The 19,654-nt window shown below is 35.4% G+C and overlaps 1 protein-coding gene across 3 annotated transcripts in view; it reads left to right on the plus strand.

The window, feature by feature from the left end:
* SRBD1 (S1 RNA binding domain 1) overlaps positions 1 to 19,654 on the plus strand; it is a 213,504-nt gene that overhangs the window by 51,276 nt on the left and 142,574 nt on the right. For all 3 annotated transcript variants that reach the window (XM_004436692.3, XM_004436691.2, XM_087436821.1), the window contains exons 11-14: positions 4,271 to 4,378; positions 7,998 to 8,155; positions 11,470 to 11,560; positions 12,306 to 12,413. In XM_004436692.3, coding sequence (XP_004436749.3) covers positions 4,271 to 4,378; positions 7,998 to 8,155; positions 11,470 to 11,560; positions 12,306 to 12,413 — 465 coding nt within the window. The remainder of the gene's footprint in view (positions 1 to 4,270; positions 4,379 to 7,997; positions 8,156 to 11,469; positions 11,561 to 12,305; positions 12,414 to 19,654) is intronic.

Consider the following 19,654-nt stretch of genomic DNA (forward strand, 5'->3'; position numbering starts at 1 on the left):
CTTTGCAACAGTCCTCCCTACCCCGTGTCAGAACCCCCAGTGGTTCTCAGTTGGGAACAGTCCTGCTTCCCATTCCCACCCCTACAAGAGGGTGTTTGAAAATATGTGGGGACATTTTTGGTGGTTGTCAGATAAATTGCTGGGGCTGGATACTAGCCTTTTTTCTTTTTTTAAACTAGCTTTTAGTGCCAATGCATGGAACAGTCTTGTAAAGTAAATTATTCTGTTCCCAAATGTCTATCTCGTCACTTTGAGAAAATGCTACACTAAAATGGTACTACTTTTTTTCATGTGGTAGATTTAAGGGGAAATATATCCTATATCCATTTCTCTTTTAAATGTGGGAAAATGAAATCTAGATGGAAAGAGCCTGCCTTTATATCTATAGATAAGAAGTGGGGGAGCTGCAATTCACGATAGCCAAGACTTGGAAGCAACCTAAGTGCCCATCAAGGGACGAATGGATAAAGAAGCTGTGGTATATATACACAATGGAATACTACTCAGCCATAAGAAACGACGAAATCCAGCCATTTGTGACAACATGGATGGACATTGAGCGTATAATGCAAAGTGAAATAAGTCAGAGGGAGAAGGTCAAATACCGTATGATTTCCTTCATTAAGTAGTAGATAGTGACAACAATGGACGGATACATAGGGACAGAGATTGGATTGGTGGTTGCCAGAGGGGAGGGGGGAGGGAGGAGGATGAAAGGGATAATTCGGTGCATGTGTGTGGTGATGGGTTGTAATTAGTATTTTGGTGGTGAACATGATGTGGTCCATGCAGAAATAGAAGTACAATGATGTACACCTGAAATTTTTACAATGTTATAAACCAATGTTACTGCAATAAACAAAAATTAAAAGAAAAAAAAAAAAAAAAAGAAGTGGGGGAGCATATTTCTTTCACAAAGTGGAGAATATTTCTTTGTCTGTAGTGAGTGAACAAAGCATGTCTCTGTCAAAAACTTACAGTATAGGTGATGGATCTTCTTCAGTTATTTACAGTACTTTCCTGGCCCCTATAGATATTTGATTTTGTGACTCCTGCCTTAATTTGTGTGCTTCACTGTGCACATCTTATATAGCATGTGTTTTGTATTGTGGAATTTGGTTAAAGTGAGGTCCTTCTTAGTTTTATCCAGAGATGTTTAACTATTGAATTAGAGGAAGAGTCACGTTGTAAGATGATATCCTATATGGCAAACCCACTGCATTTACTTTAAGTTTAGATATAATAAGGTCTGTGACTTCACTATACTATTTCAGGTCCCTTCATGTGCAAATGAATAGATCCCAGGAAGCCAGTCAAGGGACAGAAATTGGTATGGGATAAGGAACAAAAAGAAGTTTTTGTAATGTAGCAAATGAATATAGCTGTTACCTTTCAGGGCTGGGTCTGGTGATCTAAAGGTCAACTGTGATTGGGTATAATTGAAGCATCCTCAAGTATGAGATAGACCATAGCACTCTGTTCCAGAGAGGGGAGCAGGGAGAAGGGAGCTGAGCAGTCACATCAAAGGAGGATCTTGAGGTTTAAGGAAGACTATTGGGGCTTCCAGAGGGATTGGGTAGGTAATGTTAAGGATTTCTGTTGTTTTCCCCACAAGCAATAGGAAAACCTTGATTTGGCTTTAAAGGGAATGACCCCCAGCCGATATCAGATACATACATTAAAAAAACCACTCCATTAGGGCTTTCTTGCCTCTAAGGATTATTTTCCTAGCCTATTGGCCCATGACTCAGGACTACGTTGGCTCTCCTAACTGGCCAAGCTCCATAGCATGGTGTATAAGACTCTTAATGATCTGGCCACTGCTGTAGTCTCTAGCCTTATCTTCCCCTGACCTGATCCTGCCACTTTGTGCCCAAGCAGTACTAATCTACTTGTAGTCACTTGAATTTATCATGCTCTTTCATGCCTCTGAGTTTTTACATATGCTATGATTTCTTCCCAGAATGCTTTTATTCCCTTGTCTTGCTTGGTAAACCACAATTCATTTTTTAAAACCTATCTCAGGGCCGGCCCCGTGGCTTAGTGGTTAAGTGCGCGCGCTCCGCTGCTGGCGGCCCGGGTTCGGATCCCGGGCGAGCACCGACACACCGCTTCTCCGGCCATGCTGAGGCCGCGTCCCACATACAGCAACTAGAATGGATGTGCAACTATGACATACAACTATCTACTGGGGCCTTGGGGGAAAAATAAATAAATAAAATCTTTAAAAAAAAAAATAAAACCTATCTCAGATGTTTCTTCTGGGACGTCTTTCTTTTTTTTATTATTTATTTATTTTTTGTGGGGAAGATTAGCTCAATTTTTTGTGGGGAAGATTAGCCTTGAGCTAACATCTCTTGCCAATCCTCCTCTTTTTGCTGAGGAAGATTGGCCCTGGGCTAACATCTGTGCCCATCCTCCTCTGTTTTATATGGGACACTGCCACCTCATGGCTTGACAAGCAGTGTGTCAGTCCACGCCCGGGATCTGAACCTGCAAACCCTGGGCTGCAGAAGCAGAGCACGTGAACTTAACCACTACGCCACCAGGCTGGCCCCTGGGACGTCTTTCTTGACATTGTGTTCCCCAAATTAATAATAATAATGTGTTTCTAATTCATATGCTACTGCTCCCTATGTCTCATGCCCTCAGGTAAAGGTGACAGTAGGGAGTAACAGGGATTTGGGTTGAAGGAAGGATGTATATCCTGCCTAAAAGCACTTTTATTCAAATTAAAAAACAAACAAAACTATATTCTACTCAAATAATACCCTTCTGTGGAAGGGATTCAATTAGTTATTATGTAACATTTGGTATATCACATTATAAATGCTTAAATGTTTGTTCATTGAAATTTAGTTAATTTCTTAGCCGGGGTTTTTAAGTTTTTGAGAAATCTCCATACTGTTTTCCATATGGGCTGTACCAGTTTACATTCCTACCAGCAGTGTATGAGGGTTCCCTTTTCGCCACATCCTCTCCATCATTTGTTATTTTTTGACTTGGTAATTATAGCCGTTCTAACAGGTGTAAGGTGATATCTCATTGTAGTTTTGATTTGCATTTCCCTAATAATTAGTGATGTTGAACATCTTTTCATGTGTCTTTTGGCCATCTGTATATCTTCTTTGAAAAAAATGTCTGTTCGTATCTTCTGCCCAGTATTTGATCACGGGAGATGACAGTGTCCCTAAGGTTTATTACTTAATATTTTATTACTGGTTTCTATTCAAGAGCCACTGAAGGGCAAGAGCAGAGATGCTGTAGATGGATGAAAACACAGAAGGGGTAGGGCTAATTTGTCCTTTTTAGCTTGCCTTTTTCTCTTACTGTTCTTTCTCCAGTGTCCGCTAATAATCTGCCTGGTAGGTATACTGCCTGGTGGAGCAGTACAACTTGAGGAATAGAGTGAGTTCTGCTCAAGAATGGCAAGAGGCACAGGTTACAACAGAGTTTCTCCTTTGCTCAATCTTCTTTACCTCTCAGGAGGAGATAAAGAAATGGAAAAAGAAGGATACATTGCTTGTCTTAGCTTCGGCTGCCGTAACAGAATACCATAGACGGGGTGGCTTACTTAAGATAAATAAACAACAGAAATTTGTTTTCTCTCAGTTCTGGAGGCTGTGAGGTTTAAGGTCAAGGTGCAGGCTGATTTGGTTCCTGGTGAGAGAACCCTCTTCTTGGCTTGCAGACACACAGCTGCCTTCTCACTATGTCCTTACCGCGTGAGGGGTGAGAGAGAGAGAGAGAGAGAGTGAGCGAGCATGAGAGCTCTCTGATATCTCTTCCTCTAAGGGCTCTAATCCCATCATGAGGGCCCTATACTCATGACTTCATCTAAACCTAATTGTCTCCCAAAGGCCCCATCTCCAAATACCATCACATTGGTGGTTAGGGCTTCAACATATTTATTTTAGGGGACATAATTCAGTCCATAGCAGTGCTTTAGTAATTTTTTGGTGACTTTCTTATATCTTAATATTTTGACCATTATTAATAATGCTTTGGAGACTCTTCCCAGAATAGGAAAGCTTTTTCCTCCCTTAAGTTTTATTTGTGACCATGGTTACCAGGTTTTTAAAAATAAGAAGTCCAGATGTCATAGTAATAATTTCCAGACATCACAGTCTCTCCTCACAGATTATGTTACTTTGGCTTCAATAAAGTTTTTCCCCCTATTCTGTTTCACTTCTTCTTCCCTCTTTCAGGAGCCATTTCATGGTCTTATTATTGTTGCATCAATTTTAGTATAGGCTTTTCTTTTTTGCAGGTGGAGACCACGAGGCTTTGCAAGGCCAGAGTTAATGAAGATCTTATACAGTTCACTGGATGATTCCTTTAAACGCCTTATTTATCCTCTCCTCTGTAGAGAGTTCAGGTATGCATCTTGTGTTATTTAATTTTGTGTGCTGTTTATTATTGTGTATGGTAAAGGCCCATTAAAGTGTGTAGGAAATATTTGTTGATTGATTAACCAATCCAAAGAACTGAGTCAGAATCACAAAGTCCTAAATTTAAGCCTAGATTTCAATCTGTAGAGGCATTCACATGCATAGATCACAAACCATAGCTCTTGATTATGATATGCTTTTGAAATCTTGACTACTTAATATGTACCCCTTCCAGTTCTGCGATACCAGTCTTGCAATTTGACAACCAAGCCAAACAAATGGTTTTATTGATGACAAATTTGGCTTGGGAGAAACAACTAAGAAGTTAATGGAGAAGTTAGTTGGAAGCAGTTTTTAGAGGTAAGAGAGCCAAAAAAAAGCATAAGGAAATCAGTGGAATACATGATGAATTTATTACTATGAATAGTAGCAAGCTAATATATATGTTTTTAACTCCAAATGAGAGTTGTTTGGATGAACAGTTATCAGCAATGATGAACAAATATTAGAGGATTATTAAAGTGACGATTTAAATGGACTAGCAGAAGGACTAAGAGTTACAAAGAAGAACTGCAAAAGAGGTGAGGTGCAGAGTTGTTTTTAGGGGAGGAGATGGAAAGAAATGTTGAGAGGCAAAAACCCTCTTCCAGCTTCTCTCTAGCCTTTGTCTTAGTCTTTAGAAACCAACCATTCCCTCCTACATTCCTTCCTATGTGCTACAGATTTTCTTCAGTCTCACTTAGTTATAGGTTTCAGCAAGGGTTACCGGGGAACTATAGATTTCCAGCCATCTCTTCAGTCTCACTAGAATTTATAGCAGCCCTTATAATATTTGTCTATTTTTCTTTTACTAGACTTGGCCATTGATTTTGGAGGTGTTTAGAGCAGGGAGTGAGGAGGTACTATTAAAAAGGACACATAGCTCCTTTGTCCAACTTCTTTTTATCAGTCGTTCATTCTCTTGATTCATCCTTTTTAGCCCAGACATCGCTTAAAAATATTGTTTCTTTTGGAATCCTATTTCATTTCAAGTCTGTGTGAAGTAGCATCTCTTGATTTTGAGTGCTGGGCATAAAATTTATAAATAAGGGATTCTTAAGGAAAAAAAATTATCTTATTTACAATTTCATTTCTTTTTGTATATTTTTTCTTGTTTTCTCATGTTGCATATAATATCCATTGACGCTTTTGACATTTTTGCATATATTTGATTTGAGTAGCTTCACTGCCTGTGGAATAATTTCATTGAGGTTTAATGTAAGCAGTTTGATGTGGTGTTGTTTAATGTATAATCTTTCTCTGACTTCCATTAGCAGTGGGCAAGCAAGAGCACTTTCCTTCTCTTTTTCTAAAATGCCTGTGGTTAAAAAAAATATATCCTATTTCAGTCCATAAGTTGATTTGCAGACATTGTCTACAGATGTGTCTCTTGATAGAAATACTTGTAATTACCTGAACAGCAATTGAGGTGGAAAACTCCCAACTGATGTTGGTTTTTTGTTTAAATTATAACTTTAATTCTCTAATTAAAAAGAAATCTGTCCTAATGTAGAAAAACTGAAAGAATCAGCAAAATACAAAGAAGAAAACCACATAATTTCACTGCCTGGAGATAATTGTTGTTAACCAGACTTTTCTCCATCGTGTGTATGTATGTAAAGAGATCATACAGACTATGTTGTTTTGCAGCCATTTTATTTAGTTGACTATGTACAATACATAGCCTACTTCTGCATTTCTTATTTCCTTGACTGTCATGATCATTCCTCCATGTGTTATTTTTCACTCGTATCTCTTTCATCAATTATACATTGTTGGTTACCAAGTGCTGTCTATTTTACCATCTTATTTTACCATTTACCATTTTACCATTGTCTTATTTTACCATTTTATTGCATCTTGAATTTTGCCTCCTCTTGATTTCTGTGGTTACTGTCTTAGTTCAGGATATCATCATTTCTTTGGATCACTATTCTAAGGGTCATAGATAATCTCTGTCTTGTATTTTTCAGTACATATTTCACATTGCTATCCTAAAATTCCCATCTGATTATTTCAAGCTCTTCTACTTAAAATCCTTCAGTGGATCTTCTTTTTCTCCAGGATTAAATCCAAGCTCTTAAGAAGAACATGCAGACCATTTGTGATCTGGTTTCTTCTTGCCTTTACAGCCTTATGTCTTGGTATTTCTTCTTTACTTTAGCATATGAAATTACTTGCTTTTTCTATAATGAGCCATGAGCCTTTACATATGCTGCTTCCATTGCCTGGAGTATTTTCTCTGTGCCCTCCATCTACTCTCCCCTTTGTTTGCTTAACTCTATTGCTTATCTTTCTTGATTCGCCTGAGAAGACATCTCTTAGAAAGTTTTCCTAATTTAGTATCCCTCCCATGTGTTCCCATTAGCACAGCACTTATCATTGTTTTATACTTGTCTGTTTCTTCCACTAGACAGTGGTGTTCAGGGCAGGGATCTTTGTCTTTTCAGCTTTTTCTCTCTCATACTGATCATGGTACCTTATATAAGACTGACAACAAATGCTGCTCAGTAAATAAAGTTAAAAATGAACGTTTAGAAATACTTATAATGATACTTTTCACGTTGTGTGGCTGAATGCAAGGAGAATGACAATTAAATGTTAGAGGAGATGAGAGTAAGAAACTGAATTAAGTCAGAGAAGCAAAGTAGTTAGCTGTGTGTACCTTCAGATATATAGGTAGTTCTACCTCAACACTGGTATGAAATGTGCTTTGAATTGCTTTTGTACTATCAGTTTTCTTGTGGCCATGACATGCATTTTTTTTTACCTGGTCTAATAGAGAAGACATACTTTTTATAAATTCTTATGAATTTCAGGAGATAATGTGTTAAGAGCTTTTGTTAAGTAGATGAATAGTATAAAATTTAGTTTCCAAATACCTTTAGTTCCGTTTAGTTCCGATAAAATATATATATATTTTTATCCTAGAGAAAGTTTTAAAATTAGATTTTTAATAACTTCTTTGGATAAAACTTGGAAGTTATTTATAGGATGCATGGTTCTGGACTGGTTATTGGTATCTGTGGTCGTGTTACATCACTGTGAGAATGACAAGGTGCGGAGTAGAAGTGGGGGAATGGAATAAAGTGAGAAGATGACATTGAGATATGAATAGGTGAAGGTGTAAAACTAAGTATTGGTGGAGGAAGCTATTTATGATTTAATAATTTATCACTGTAGTTTTGTGTTTATATTTTTAATCAAATGATAAACTTTACTTTACATCCCATGTGTTGTCCAAATCTTTATATACCCCGTCTCTCTCATATACACAGATATTTATACATATGAATTTTATATGTAAAAGAGAGCAGATAGAGAAGGAATGTAGGTATGACAAACTGATCAGGTTTGCTTCAGAATTGTTTGGGGCATCATGTATTACTGTGATTAGCAAAAATAGATTCAATTTAATTTTATATATGACTTTTTTCCTCTTATTTTGTTATAATAAATACTCCTGAGAGGAATAACTGTAAAAGATGAATTCTGTTCTTCTTCTGGAAGAAATTTTGGGTGAATGAAAAACTAAGTACTTTTTCTTTTCTTTTTCTGTTTCTAAAGAGCCAAACTAACATCAGATGCAGAGAAGGAATCAGTAATGATGTTTGGACGAAACCTTCGTCAGCTCCTTTTAACAAGCCCTGTTCCAGGGCGCACCTTGATGGGAGTGGATCCTGGTTACAAGCATGGTTGCAAATTAGCTATAATTTCTCCTACCAGTAAGCATATCTTTCAGCTTTTCATATAAAAGTTGTTTGGTTGCTCATAAGTTTCACTTCATATATTTCATGAAAATTTGGAAATAATGGTAATTTTCAAGGCTTAGAAAATGGTTTTATCACATACGGGGATATGAGAATCAGAGAATCAAACTTCATATGTATTATTTGTTGACCTAAACCCTCAACGTATTACCATCATTTATGCCCTTCTCTGTCACAATGGAGATATGGAGGATTAAGTAGGCTCAGACTTTAATAACTCTACTTATCTCCCGTCAACTTCTATTTATTATGATGCATTTATAAGTGATACATTTTATTTTCTGTATATATTTTAAATACCACAAGACATTTTTGTTTTGTCCAGTGAATATTTTTTTTCATATTTACTCATATATTTACCCTTTCTATTGCACTTCATTTCTTTCTGCATTTCTGTTTCCATTTGAGATCATTTTCTTTTGGCCTGAAAGTCTAGGCTGTTACTTTTAGTGTGGGTCAGCTGGTGACAAATCATCTCAGTTTTTGTTTGTCTGGAAAAGTTTCTGATTTACTTTTAGTTTTGAAGAATATTTTTGCTGGGTGTAAAATTCAAGATTGGCAGTTACTTTCAGTACTTTAAAGATGTCATTCTGTTTTTTTTTGGCTACTACAGTTTCTGTTGATAGTTAGTCAGCCAAAAATCTTTTATTGCTCTTGTGAAGGTTGCTAAGATTTTCTCGTGGTTTTCAAAAGTTTTTTTATGACGTGGTTAGCTCTGTGTACGTGTATTTTTTTTGGCTTGCATTCTGCTCAAGGTTTGTAGAGCTTCTCGCATCTCTTTCTGGAATTCCAATTACATGTATATTAGACATTTCAATTTCCTCTCTTTTCTATTTTTCATTCTTTTGTTTTATTTTCTACTGATTGTCTTTAGGTTAGTTAATCCTCTCTTCTACTTCGTCTAATCTGCTATTAAATCCATCCACTGAGTTCTTTATTTAAGTTATTAGGTTTTTAAGTTTTAGAATTTTCATTTGATACTTATAAAAAATAGATTACAGTTCTATGGTGAGCTTCTTCATCTTTTAATTTTTTTTTTTATCTTTTAAATTTTTCTCATTTTTACCTTCTATTTCTCCTAAGGCATTTACTATTAAATTTATTATTTTTGTGTTTCTTTTGGTTTAGGTTTTTATTTCTGAAATAACTTTTTCTTTCATGTCTAATTCATTACTGAGTTCTCTCATCTCATTTCTCAGGTTTTCTAATTCTGATTTATGTTATTCTCATTTTATATAATCTTTTTTTTGTAGTTTGTTCTTATACAGTTTTTCTCTGTGGACAGATCTTTCTGTAAGGATATTATACAGAAGTCTTTTTTATTTCCTTTTTTAAAAAATAACCATTCTATATGGAATTTGACTGTGATTCTTTTCTGTTGCTTAGTTTTACATAAAATTACTTTTCCTCAGCTTTTATCATGAAAGGCTGGGTCAAGAAGGGTTTTCTAGCTGTATATCTCTTGAACTATCACTTGTATTTTTTCCAAATTATTGAAAAAAGAACCCTATATCTCTATGTGGATAGAGAGATAGTCTTATATTTTCTGGAATTTGCTTCCCTGTTGCTTTCCCCCTTTTTACCTTTTCTCCTCAGTGTGGGATTTTGTCTTGAAAAGGATATTCTACTTGTCAGTTTCAAGAGTTCACAGAGATCAGAGTTTTCGAATCCTCTCTGAATTACTGGGCAACCTTTGTACTGACCTGTAAATTAGAGTAGGCCAAGATCTTCCCAGTTTTAGCTCCTGTTCTCAAACCTGTTGTGATTTCCAGGGAAATACCTTTTGGCATTTTGGAGATTCTTCTGTTTTCCGTTCCACGAGATGGTCCATTGCTTCTCTCTGCTTCTTGCTACAGAAATGCTGATGCATGTAGGTCTTGGTAGTTGTCAGTGCATTGTCCCACCTGCTCATCTTTTGGGTTTTGTGGAGATACTTTGTTATAGATACACTCATGGGTTTTTGATTTTTGCTGTCCTAGTTGCTCTATCTCTTTTTATGCTACACATTTTTACAGTAAATGGGAAGTATATTTTATCAGTGTTTTTTCCTGCCTCTATTGAGATATCATATGGCTTTTATCCTTTACTGTATTTATATTGCTTATAGGATGATTCTTTTAAAATTTTTATACACACACACACATATATGTTTCTATATTCAGTCTCTTTTAATAAGACTTTTCCAAGAATTTATCCATCATTTAATCTAAATGAACATAAAGTTGTTTGTAATAGTCTCTCTGTATCTTTTTAATCTGTGCTGAATCTCTAGTTATATCCCCTTTTCATTTCTAATATAATTTATTTGTGTTTTCTATCCTTTCTTTTTCTTGATTGGTATTGCTAAAAGTATGTTTTTTTTCTTAGTGAGTGATTTTTAACTTTAAACTTCATTGATCCTCTGTGTTATGTGTTTTTTCATTAATTTCATTAATTTCTGCTTTTAACTTTATCATTTCCTTCCGTCCTCTTTCTTTGAGGTTATTCTGTTGTTCTTTGTCTTTTTTTTTTTTTTTGTGAGGAAGATTGGCCCTGAGCTAACATCTGCCAATCCTCCTCTTTTTTGCTGAGGAAGACTGGCCCTGGGCTAACATCCATGCCCATCTTCCTCTACTTTATATGGGACACCACCACAGCATGGTTTGACAAGTGGTGCGTTGGTGCGCGCCTGGGATCCGAACCGGCGAACCCTGGGCCACCGCAGCGGAGTGCGTGCACTTAACCACTTGCACCACCTGGCGGCTCCTGTTGTTCTTTTTCTAACTTCCTAAGTTGGTCACTTAGCACATTATTTCTGTTCTTTAGGTAGCTGTCCTCAAATTTTTAAATATATTTTTAGCTGAAATATAATATACAGAAAAGCTCACAATACCTAAACATGCAGCTGAAAGGATTACCCAATGTAAAGAAATTCACATATCTACAACTCAAAAGAAGAAATAGAATAATATTACAACATTGTCTGATATATAGTAAATATTCAGTAAATGTTAGCTTTTACTATTATTGATGTTAGATATTATTAAAAACCATTTCTCTTTTAGGTATCATAGCATATTTTCTAGTTAATAATGGTTTTGTGTAGCAAAATAGAGTCCTTGTAACTTTGGAAGTGACAAAATTTCAGAGTGCTTGGGGGAACCTAATTTAATGTATATGAATACTCAGACTCCTTTTTAAAAGTTCTCTTTTGTGTTAACAGCTTGCTTTGTGTGTTATGTTTTGTAACTTTTTACAAAGTGGATTATTCTTTTCACGTTTTTTCTAAGGTCAAATACTTCATACTGATGTGGTTTATTTGCATTGTGGACAAGGCTTTCGAGAGGCAGAGAAAATAAAGAGGCTTTTGCTGAATTTCAAGTATGAAAATAAGTAACCTTTTGAGTACTTCAGTGGCTCAGCCCATCAGAGATACCTTTGAAGCCTGTAATTTGGAGGGAGGGATTAAGGGAAGTGCCTTGGTGAGAGAGAAGGAATCATGTCAAACAATGCTGGGGCAAATTTCTGGAGAACTCTACATTTGGAGACTCCGGAGGAATGCTGCTCCCTTCCTCTGCCACCTTCGCTAAACAAAGGTGGTAATATAAGCGAAAGTGAGCATTTAATTCTTCTATTTGGGCTTTCTCTCTTTCCCTTCCTTCCTTCCTTCCCCCCTCCCTCCTTCTCTTCTTTCCATCCTTCTTTTTTTTCTTTCTTTTTCATGGATCTGAGGGATGGATGTGGTAGTAGTTAGAAGCTTCAGAAATTATTTGACAACATATCACATAATTCAGTCATAAAGTCTTTATTGGCTTAAAATGTTCCAGAGTTTACTTACCCGTGTCTAAATTTGGTTCCTTCTGGATAGGAAGAAAGCTGACTGTTCTTAAGATTGTGTGACACTAAAATATTTTTCCACTGCCTCCTATACCAAATGTAGGAGCAGTGTCTTTTATTCTACATAAGTCTAGGTCTCCCTTGGGGAAACAGTGGAGAAGTTGCTTGGATAGATGAGCGAATAAGAGCATCGTATAATAGTATTTGTGCATTCTGTACATTTTCTCTTGATTGATTTAGAACTGTGCGTTGAGCTCATTCAGTTTCTCATCCTGTTTTTCCCTTGAAGCTGCAGCACAGTGGTGATTGGAAATGGAACTGCCTGCCGGGAAACAGAAGCTTACTTTGCTGACCTGATAATGAAAAATTACTTTGCACCACTGGATGTTGTTTACTGGTAAGGATGTTAGGAATGTTTGTTTTCTTTGAGAGGCAAAGGAATTTCTAAAGTTCCTTCTGTGGTGAATTCTCCCTTCTCTTTTTAAGATATACATCTTGTTTGCCCCCAAACCACCTCTTGTTGTTCACAAGACCTTTGCAGGGCAATGGAAACTGTCTATCTTTTGGAGAAATCTGAGTTTCAGTATCCTGAAACCTGTCGCAGAAGCAGCAAGTTAGGGCTTACTTGGTTTCATGGGATTTTCCAGGCTGTACATTGTGAGGGCGCTAGTTAACTATTGACTAGTAAGTAGGATGGTGTACCAGGCTAGCAGCTATAGACTGTGGATAACTTAGCCTTCTTCTCCCAAAGTTTTGATACCTATGAATCATTTGCCTTCAGAACTGAGAGCCAAGGTAAGTATTAGAAATTAAAACATTTCTGATGTTCCTTTCTTATTTGTCTCGTCATCACAAGCTTTCTTTTTATATAGGTGTACAGTTAACGTCTGAATAGCTGAAGATTAGCATAACCCATTTCTAGTCTTCTAGATATTTGGTTGTTCTGCTTTCATTCACCATTGTTTCCTCACTTTCCCTTTGGACCTCAAATAGCCATGCTTACCTTTTCCAAATTACAGTAGAATATTAAGTCCTAAAAGGTTTAATTATAGGAGAGAAGATACTTATAATGGCTGATATCTAGGGGAGAGCACACAACAGCCATCACTGCTTTTTGAGAAATCTAATAAGTAAGTATAGTAAACTGATGAGTATGTGACTGACAGGATCAACAAAACAAAACAAAACACAAAACCCAATACAGGAAGAAGCGTTCTAGGATCAATTTAGATAGACCAGAAAAAGGGGCCTTGTATTTAGTGTAGTAGTCCATGTGCTGAGCGTATAATCCAGGTGTCGGGAGAACAAATGCAGGGTAACCAGAGGGGCTGAGAAGGTTACGGACAAACTATAGAAGCCATAAGATCATGGCTCCGGAAAGGACCAAATTGAAAAGTCCGGCTCAGCATTTTTCCCTCTCCTCTTCTCATTCAAGTTGGTCTGGGGGATACAGTGGATGTTCCCTATTCCGGGAACTGCACATGCACCCGGTCCTTTTGAGAACCTAATCCAAGGATCTGACGTAGCTGATTCAGTTTATTTCAGGCAACTTCTTTGATTTCTTTTTAACTTGTTCACATTAATTTGATATAAATATCTTGGGTACATTTATAGTGATTATAAATAGAACTTTCAAATCATTAAAAATATTAAATAGTGAAGGCTTCCTGAGTTTCATCTGAATTTGCTTATTGGGTATCCCTTTACTGAACTTTCAGCAGTGTATTGTAGAAAGAGGATAAGCTTTAGAGGCAGACAAGTCTGGGTTCATCTTTTGTTGTCACCATTTATTAGTTTTGCAAGTTTGGGAGAGTAACTCTGCCTCTCTGAGCTTCACTTTCCTTCATCCTTAAAATGGGCAATGCTTTTGCTTTCAGTATCATTTTGAAATTTTCTTCATAATTATCTTGTATATTAAATATTAAAACTTTGTTTTGTGTTTATCTCTTTTTGTGTTTCTATTAAGAATTACTTTACCCAATTATGTTTTGTCTGTATAAAGGAACACTGGTTTTTATGTTAATTTTGTTCCCCACCCATAGTGCAGAATTCTTTCATTGTTTATAATAGAGTTAAGTTGATTCTCTTGGATTTCTAGGTATATGGTCATGTCTTCTGAAAAGATGAATTTATCAACTTCTTTTCAAGTTTTATACCTTTTGAAGGTATAAAAGAAGAATCTCTTGTTTAATGCTGTCGTGCAGTATCTTTGAAAAGCTGTTAAAGAATAATGATGATAGTGAACATTTTCTTTTTCCTCCTTTACTTTTATTAGAATGCTGCTAGTGTCTCCCTTGAGTATGATACTGGCTTTTGTATATTTTTAAAAGATCATTTTGAGTGATTAGTCTTTATTTATGAGTGTTTTAAAAATACTGATTCCTATTTTATTGTTTAAAAAGTCAAGAATGAGTGATAACATTTATGCTTTTTTGGAATTTTGCTGTAATCATGTGGGTCTTTTCCTCTTTTGATCTATCAATGTGCTGAATTGTAGTAGTACATTTCCTACGATTGAAACATCTTTACAGTTCTGATTTGAACATAGTGTATTACTCTTTTTAATGTACTGTTGGAATCTATTTGCTAATGCTTTATTATGTGCTTTTGAAGTCCTTAAAGGGGCAAATACCTAATCAGAATTGACAGTGAGTGCTTTAGGGAAATTAGCTGGTTGATTTCATTTTGTTATCATTTTGCCAATTCAGCATGCCTTTGTGAAGAAACCGTATTTTATCATCTAATGCTTTGAAGTTACATTGCGAACTACATTTAGGTTGAAATTTCCATGCTTTCTCTGGCAGTCATTTTTAGCACCTCCTGAACAGATAATCTGATATTCATTCCTATAATTGTCAGCTACTCATCCAGAAAATCATCTTGACACATCCACCAGCATATTCCCTCTTATTTATTCCTTCTAACACTTTTTGCCTTGGCGTACCTGGCGTAGGTTAACATACGCCATTACTTATCTCCTAACCTGTAAACCCCATGCAGCCTAATCCATCCATCCAACTTCCTTCTTATCCATTTTCCTCCCTGCTTTTAATATACCTTACAAACTCTGATATTTCTACATATTATGGGGAAAGTCATCTAAAGCTTCAAATCCTAATTACCGAAGGAGGAAAAAAAAACCAACTGGAATTAAGTTGTAGAATGTAACTATGCTAAGGCTTGGTTAGTCATACATGTTTAAAGTTGGAAGTGTTTGTGAAACGAAATTTTACAATGTTACATGTGTCATTTTTTTAAAGAATGTGCTAGAATAATTTGCTATTTTCAATTCTCTGGCACATAGTAGGCACTCATTTTAATTTTTGAATATTTGAATATTTGTTTCCATTCATGTTAAATTGTCACATGATTATTTTCTGATTTTTTTTACTCCTGTTTTTTCTTTTGTGAAAAATAATGTTTTCTTTTGTGTAGCAATGGTAAACTTTTTTGAAATGTAGAACTAGCAAGCTCCTTAGGAGACATTTGTATTTATATGCAATGCATCTGATTTCTCTTACATTGAAACCTTCTTAAATCAGGGGGCCGTGTTTTATTTATCTCTACCACATTAAGCGTATTTCTTTACTTATAGGTCCATATCAATAAATATTTACTAATTTGAATTTTTATATATTAAAGGTAAAACTATTTTTAATCAGATAAGTCTTTTCAAGACTACTGACCAGAATTACTACATGCAACAATTATGGAAAATTTCCCCTCTGCTTAATGCTTTGGTAAATCTGTGACTTACTGTTTTCTCTATTTTTTCATTGATACAGAAATTTGCATTTGGCAGATTATAAACTTATATTTGGCAAAGATAAATGATGATTTCTGAAATAAAAATATTGCATGGTTAGTGTTATATATTTATTTAGTGTACTGTGAAAGAATTAAAAGCAATCTTTAATATTTGCTGTTATATTTCAAACTATGATTGGCAAGATTTATGCTGATAGTGGAAACGTTGCTAGAAATCACAGCATTATGTGCATTCTGGAGAATCACAGATACATGAGATCACTTAGAATCTGAGAGCCGAAAATGGAAAAGAAAATTTTGTGCTTTTATTTCAGACCCTGTGCTTAACGTTTCTACTCTGTAAGCTGCAATATACAAATGACTTTGAGGAGGCAAATAGAGAAAACAAAAGAAAAGAAAATTAATTTTGTTCCTAATGACTTCTTTCGTTAGGATAGTAAAAGAATTAGAAACTAGAATGAACTGAGAAGGTGTGGTGTGTGATGAAAGAATGAAAAAAGGGATGGGGAGCTTCATTGCAGGGTTGGGGTTGTAGTTTTTGAGGTCAGATGTATACTAAGGGGCTTGGCCATTGAAGGACAGGCGGATGGCCAGATCCTATTAGGAAAATAGGGTTGGTGCTAGACACCTGTGAAGTCCACATTGGACTTCTCTCTTCTTTCATTCCAGTATGGTACCAACCATTTAATAGAAGGAAAATATAATTTAAGGAATCATAACTTTGTTGCTTGAGATAAGTTGATGTACCTTTCAGAGTCTAACTTAATTGCAGGGAATAGGTTGAACCTCAAAGGTTAACTCATTTGTGAAAAATGGCTAATGGTGAAGCTAATGGAAATATTTTGCCTTAAAATTAAAAAAAAAAAATTGTTTCTTTAAAGATATTAATAATATTTATTATTGTAGATTGATTGGAAAATACAGATAATTTGATAGAATTTTTCATTACCTAAATTGTTATTTATATTTAAGAGCATATTTCTAGATTTTTCTTATGTGTATATGTGAGAGAAACTCACACTGTACGTGTTTTATAACCTTTCCCCCACGTTGGTCTTTCCTTATTTGACAGCTGGCTTTTTGTAATCGTCGCCGTTATCAACAAAACGAAAGTGAATGTCCTTGTGCTTAGATCTTTGCACATACCTTTATTTCTTAGAAAGCATTCCAAGAAGTGGAGTATAGGTGTAAAGAGGTACTTTACTGCTGCTAATTGAAAAATGCTTAAATACCAAACCCAATCTGTTGCTGGGATTATTTCCACAGTCCATTTCTCCCTCTTCTCAATATGTTGGCTAATTAGGGAATGTTATAATGTTTTTATCTAAAAACATTTATATCACTAGTACAGATAAAAGTCCAGATAAAAAAGGAAGATAATAAAGCATTTTTTATTGTGAAGTGTATCAAAATGTAACAAAGAATGCATAACCTACATACAATTTAAAAAAGAGTAAAATGAAGGTCCTTGCTGCCAGCTTTTAGGCTCCTCGTGTAGTTTTTCCTTGGATTGCCTCCACCCCACGTAACCACTGTCTTCAATTGTGTGAATTATTGCTTAAGAAAATTAATTTTAAAGCTGCATATTTTTAGGGCTTTTGAAATACATTGCCATGTTGTCTTCAGAATGACTGGGCCAATTTATCCTTGTAGTTGCAGTGTCTCTGCTCCCATTTCTCTGGGACCTTGGGTTTTAGTGCTGTTCCTGTATGCTCTATCATTTTTGCTTTAATTGCGTCGTCGAAATCCCAGCAGCTCTGCTTATTAACTAATTGTGTGATCTTGGGCAAATTACTTAACCTGTCTGTATTTCAGTTTCATCATCCATAAATTGGGATAGTAGTACTCATCTTATAGAATTATTGTGAAGGTTAAGTGAGTTAATATATGTGAAGTGCTTAGCACAGCACATGGTATATGCTTGCTATTATTATTAATGAGGTCAGATATATTTTTATATGTTCATTGGCCATTTCTGGACTTTTCTGTTGTATGTGTGGGTAGCTTGTTTGTGTCCTTTGCTCATTTCTTTTTTCTGTTGGAGGTTTTCATAATGATTTATAAATGTCTTTATATATTAATGATTGATCTGTTTGTCATAATTTTTGCAAATTATGGAAATAGTTTTCCTCATTTTGAGTTTCTAATTTAACCTTTGTTTCACATAGAATTTTAAATTTTATTTTCTCAGATTTATCTGTCTCTTTCTTTATGGCTTTTGAGTTTTGTATTAGCCTTGTTTGAGTCAAAAATATTAAAAATATTATATTAATTTTTGTAGAAAATATGAACCTCTCATATGTCCAAGAATATTAAGTTTCTGTTTTTTTTTTTAATGCAAGTCTCTCTCGAGTTTTTATTTTCCTAACTTTTCTTTAAGTCTTCTGACTTTTCTTTGTAAAGCCACAGAAACCTCATTATCCTCTCAGTTACTTATATGGTCTCTTTGAAGCTTTATTCTCTAAGAAGCCAAAAATTAACTAGAGAACATTAACTAGCTTAGATAACAGAGAGTCTAGGGCTGTTAAATAACCTGAGAGTAGTTTCGAAAAAATAATGGACGCTGATTTTTCCCACTCTTTCTTAAGGCCTTTTTTCACCAACTATGGTATTTCATAAACAGCAGAGCCTCCTGATTTCTTCCCTTCCTTTTCCTCCCCTCCCCTCCCTTCCTCTTCCCTTTCTCCTTTCCTGTTTTCCCCCTTTCCCCTTCCTTCCTTTCCTTCTTACTTCCCTCCCTTCTTTTTCTTCTTAATTCTGTTGCTTGGTTGTACCATATTTTAGTCATCTCCTGTTGTTTGACAACTGGGTTTTTTCCAGTATTTCATGTATCTTTAGTTCTAAACCTATTAGTACAGACTTATAGACTACAATTTCAGTATTTATTTGCAGGCATGTTTAGTATGGTATTTATAATGAACTGAGGAGAATGGGCATTTCTGCTTTCAAATTTACCCTTGACAATTCAGTCTGAAGATCATTGATATGTTGATAAGAAAATGAAGTATCAAACTGTTTATTGTTCCTTTTTGCCGTTAGGGAGCTTTTTCTACTGCTTTATTTATTTATTCTACTTATAATTTATTGGAATTCTTGAACCTATAGGGTGATATCTGTTAGTTCTTTAATATCTTAGCCATTCCTCTTCAAATATTGCTTCTGTCCCATTATCTCTGTTCTCCCTCTGTAATTCCATATATGTATGTATTTTGTTTGTTTGTTTGTTTTTGTTTCTTTCAGTCTTCTCACTCTATCCTCCATGCCATTTAACCTTTCTCTTTTCATTTTCCATCTCTTGTCTCTCTGGGCTGCTTTCTTCAGGCCTTTTCTCTAGTTCACTAGCTTTTTCTTTAGCTGTCATACCAATCCATTCAAGTTTTTATTTCAGTTGTTATATTTTTCACTTCTAGAAGTCCTGTTTGTTAGTTTTACAGGTTTATTGAGAGATAATTGATATATGATAAACTGCATGTATTTAAAGTTTTCAATCTTATAAGTTTTGACATATGTATACTCCCATAAAACTATCACCACAATCAAGATAATGAACATACTCATTACCCGCCAAAATTTCCTTGTGTTCCCTGCCTCCCCCAGACAACCTCTGATTTGCTTTCTGTAGAAAGCTAGCTTCTTTCACTCAGCATAATCATTTTGAGATTCATCCATGATGTTGCATATGTCAATAGGTTGTTCTTTTTTACTGAGTAGTATTCCATTGTATGGCTAAATCACAATTAGTTTATTCATTCACCTGTTGTTGGACATTTGGATTGTTGCTGATTTTTGGCTATTACAAATAAAGCTTCACGAGCATTCTGGTACAAGTTTTTGCGTGGACAAATGCTTTCATTTCTCTTGGGAAAATAA

This window comes from Ceratotherium simum, chromosome 11 (assembly GCF_057802395.1).
Source record: "Ceratotherium simum simum isolate JZ-2026a chromosome 11, ASM5780239v1, whole genome shotgun sequence".
NCBI classification, from domain to species: Eukaryota; Metazoa; Chordata; class Mammalia; order Perissodactyla; family Rhinocerotidae; genus Ceratotherium; species Ceratotherium simum.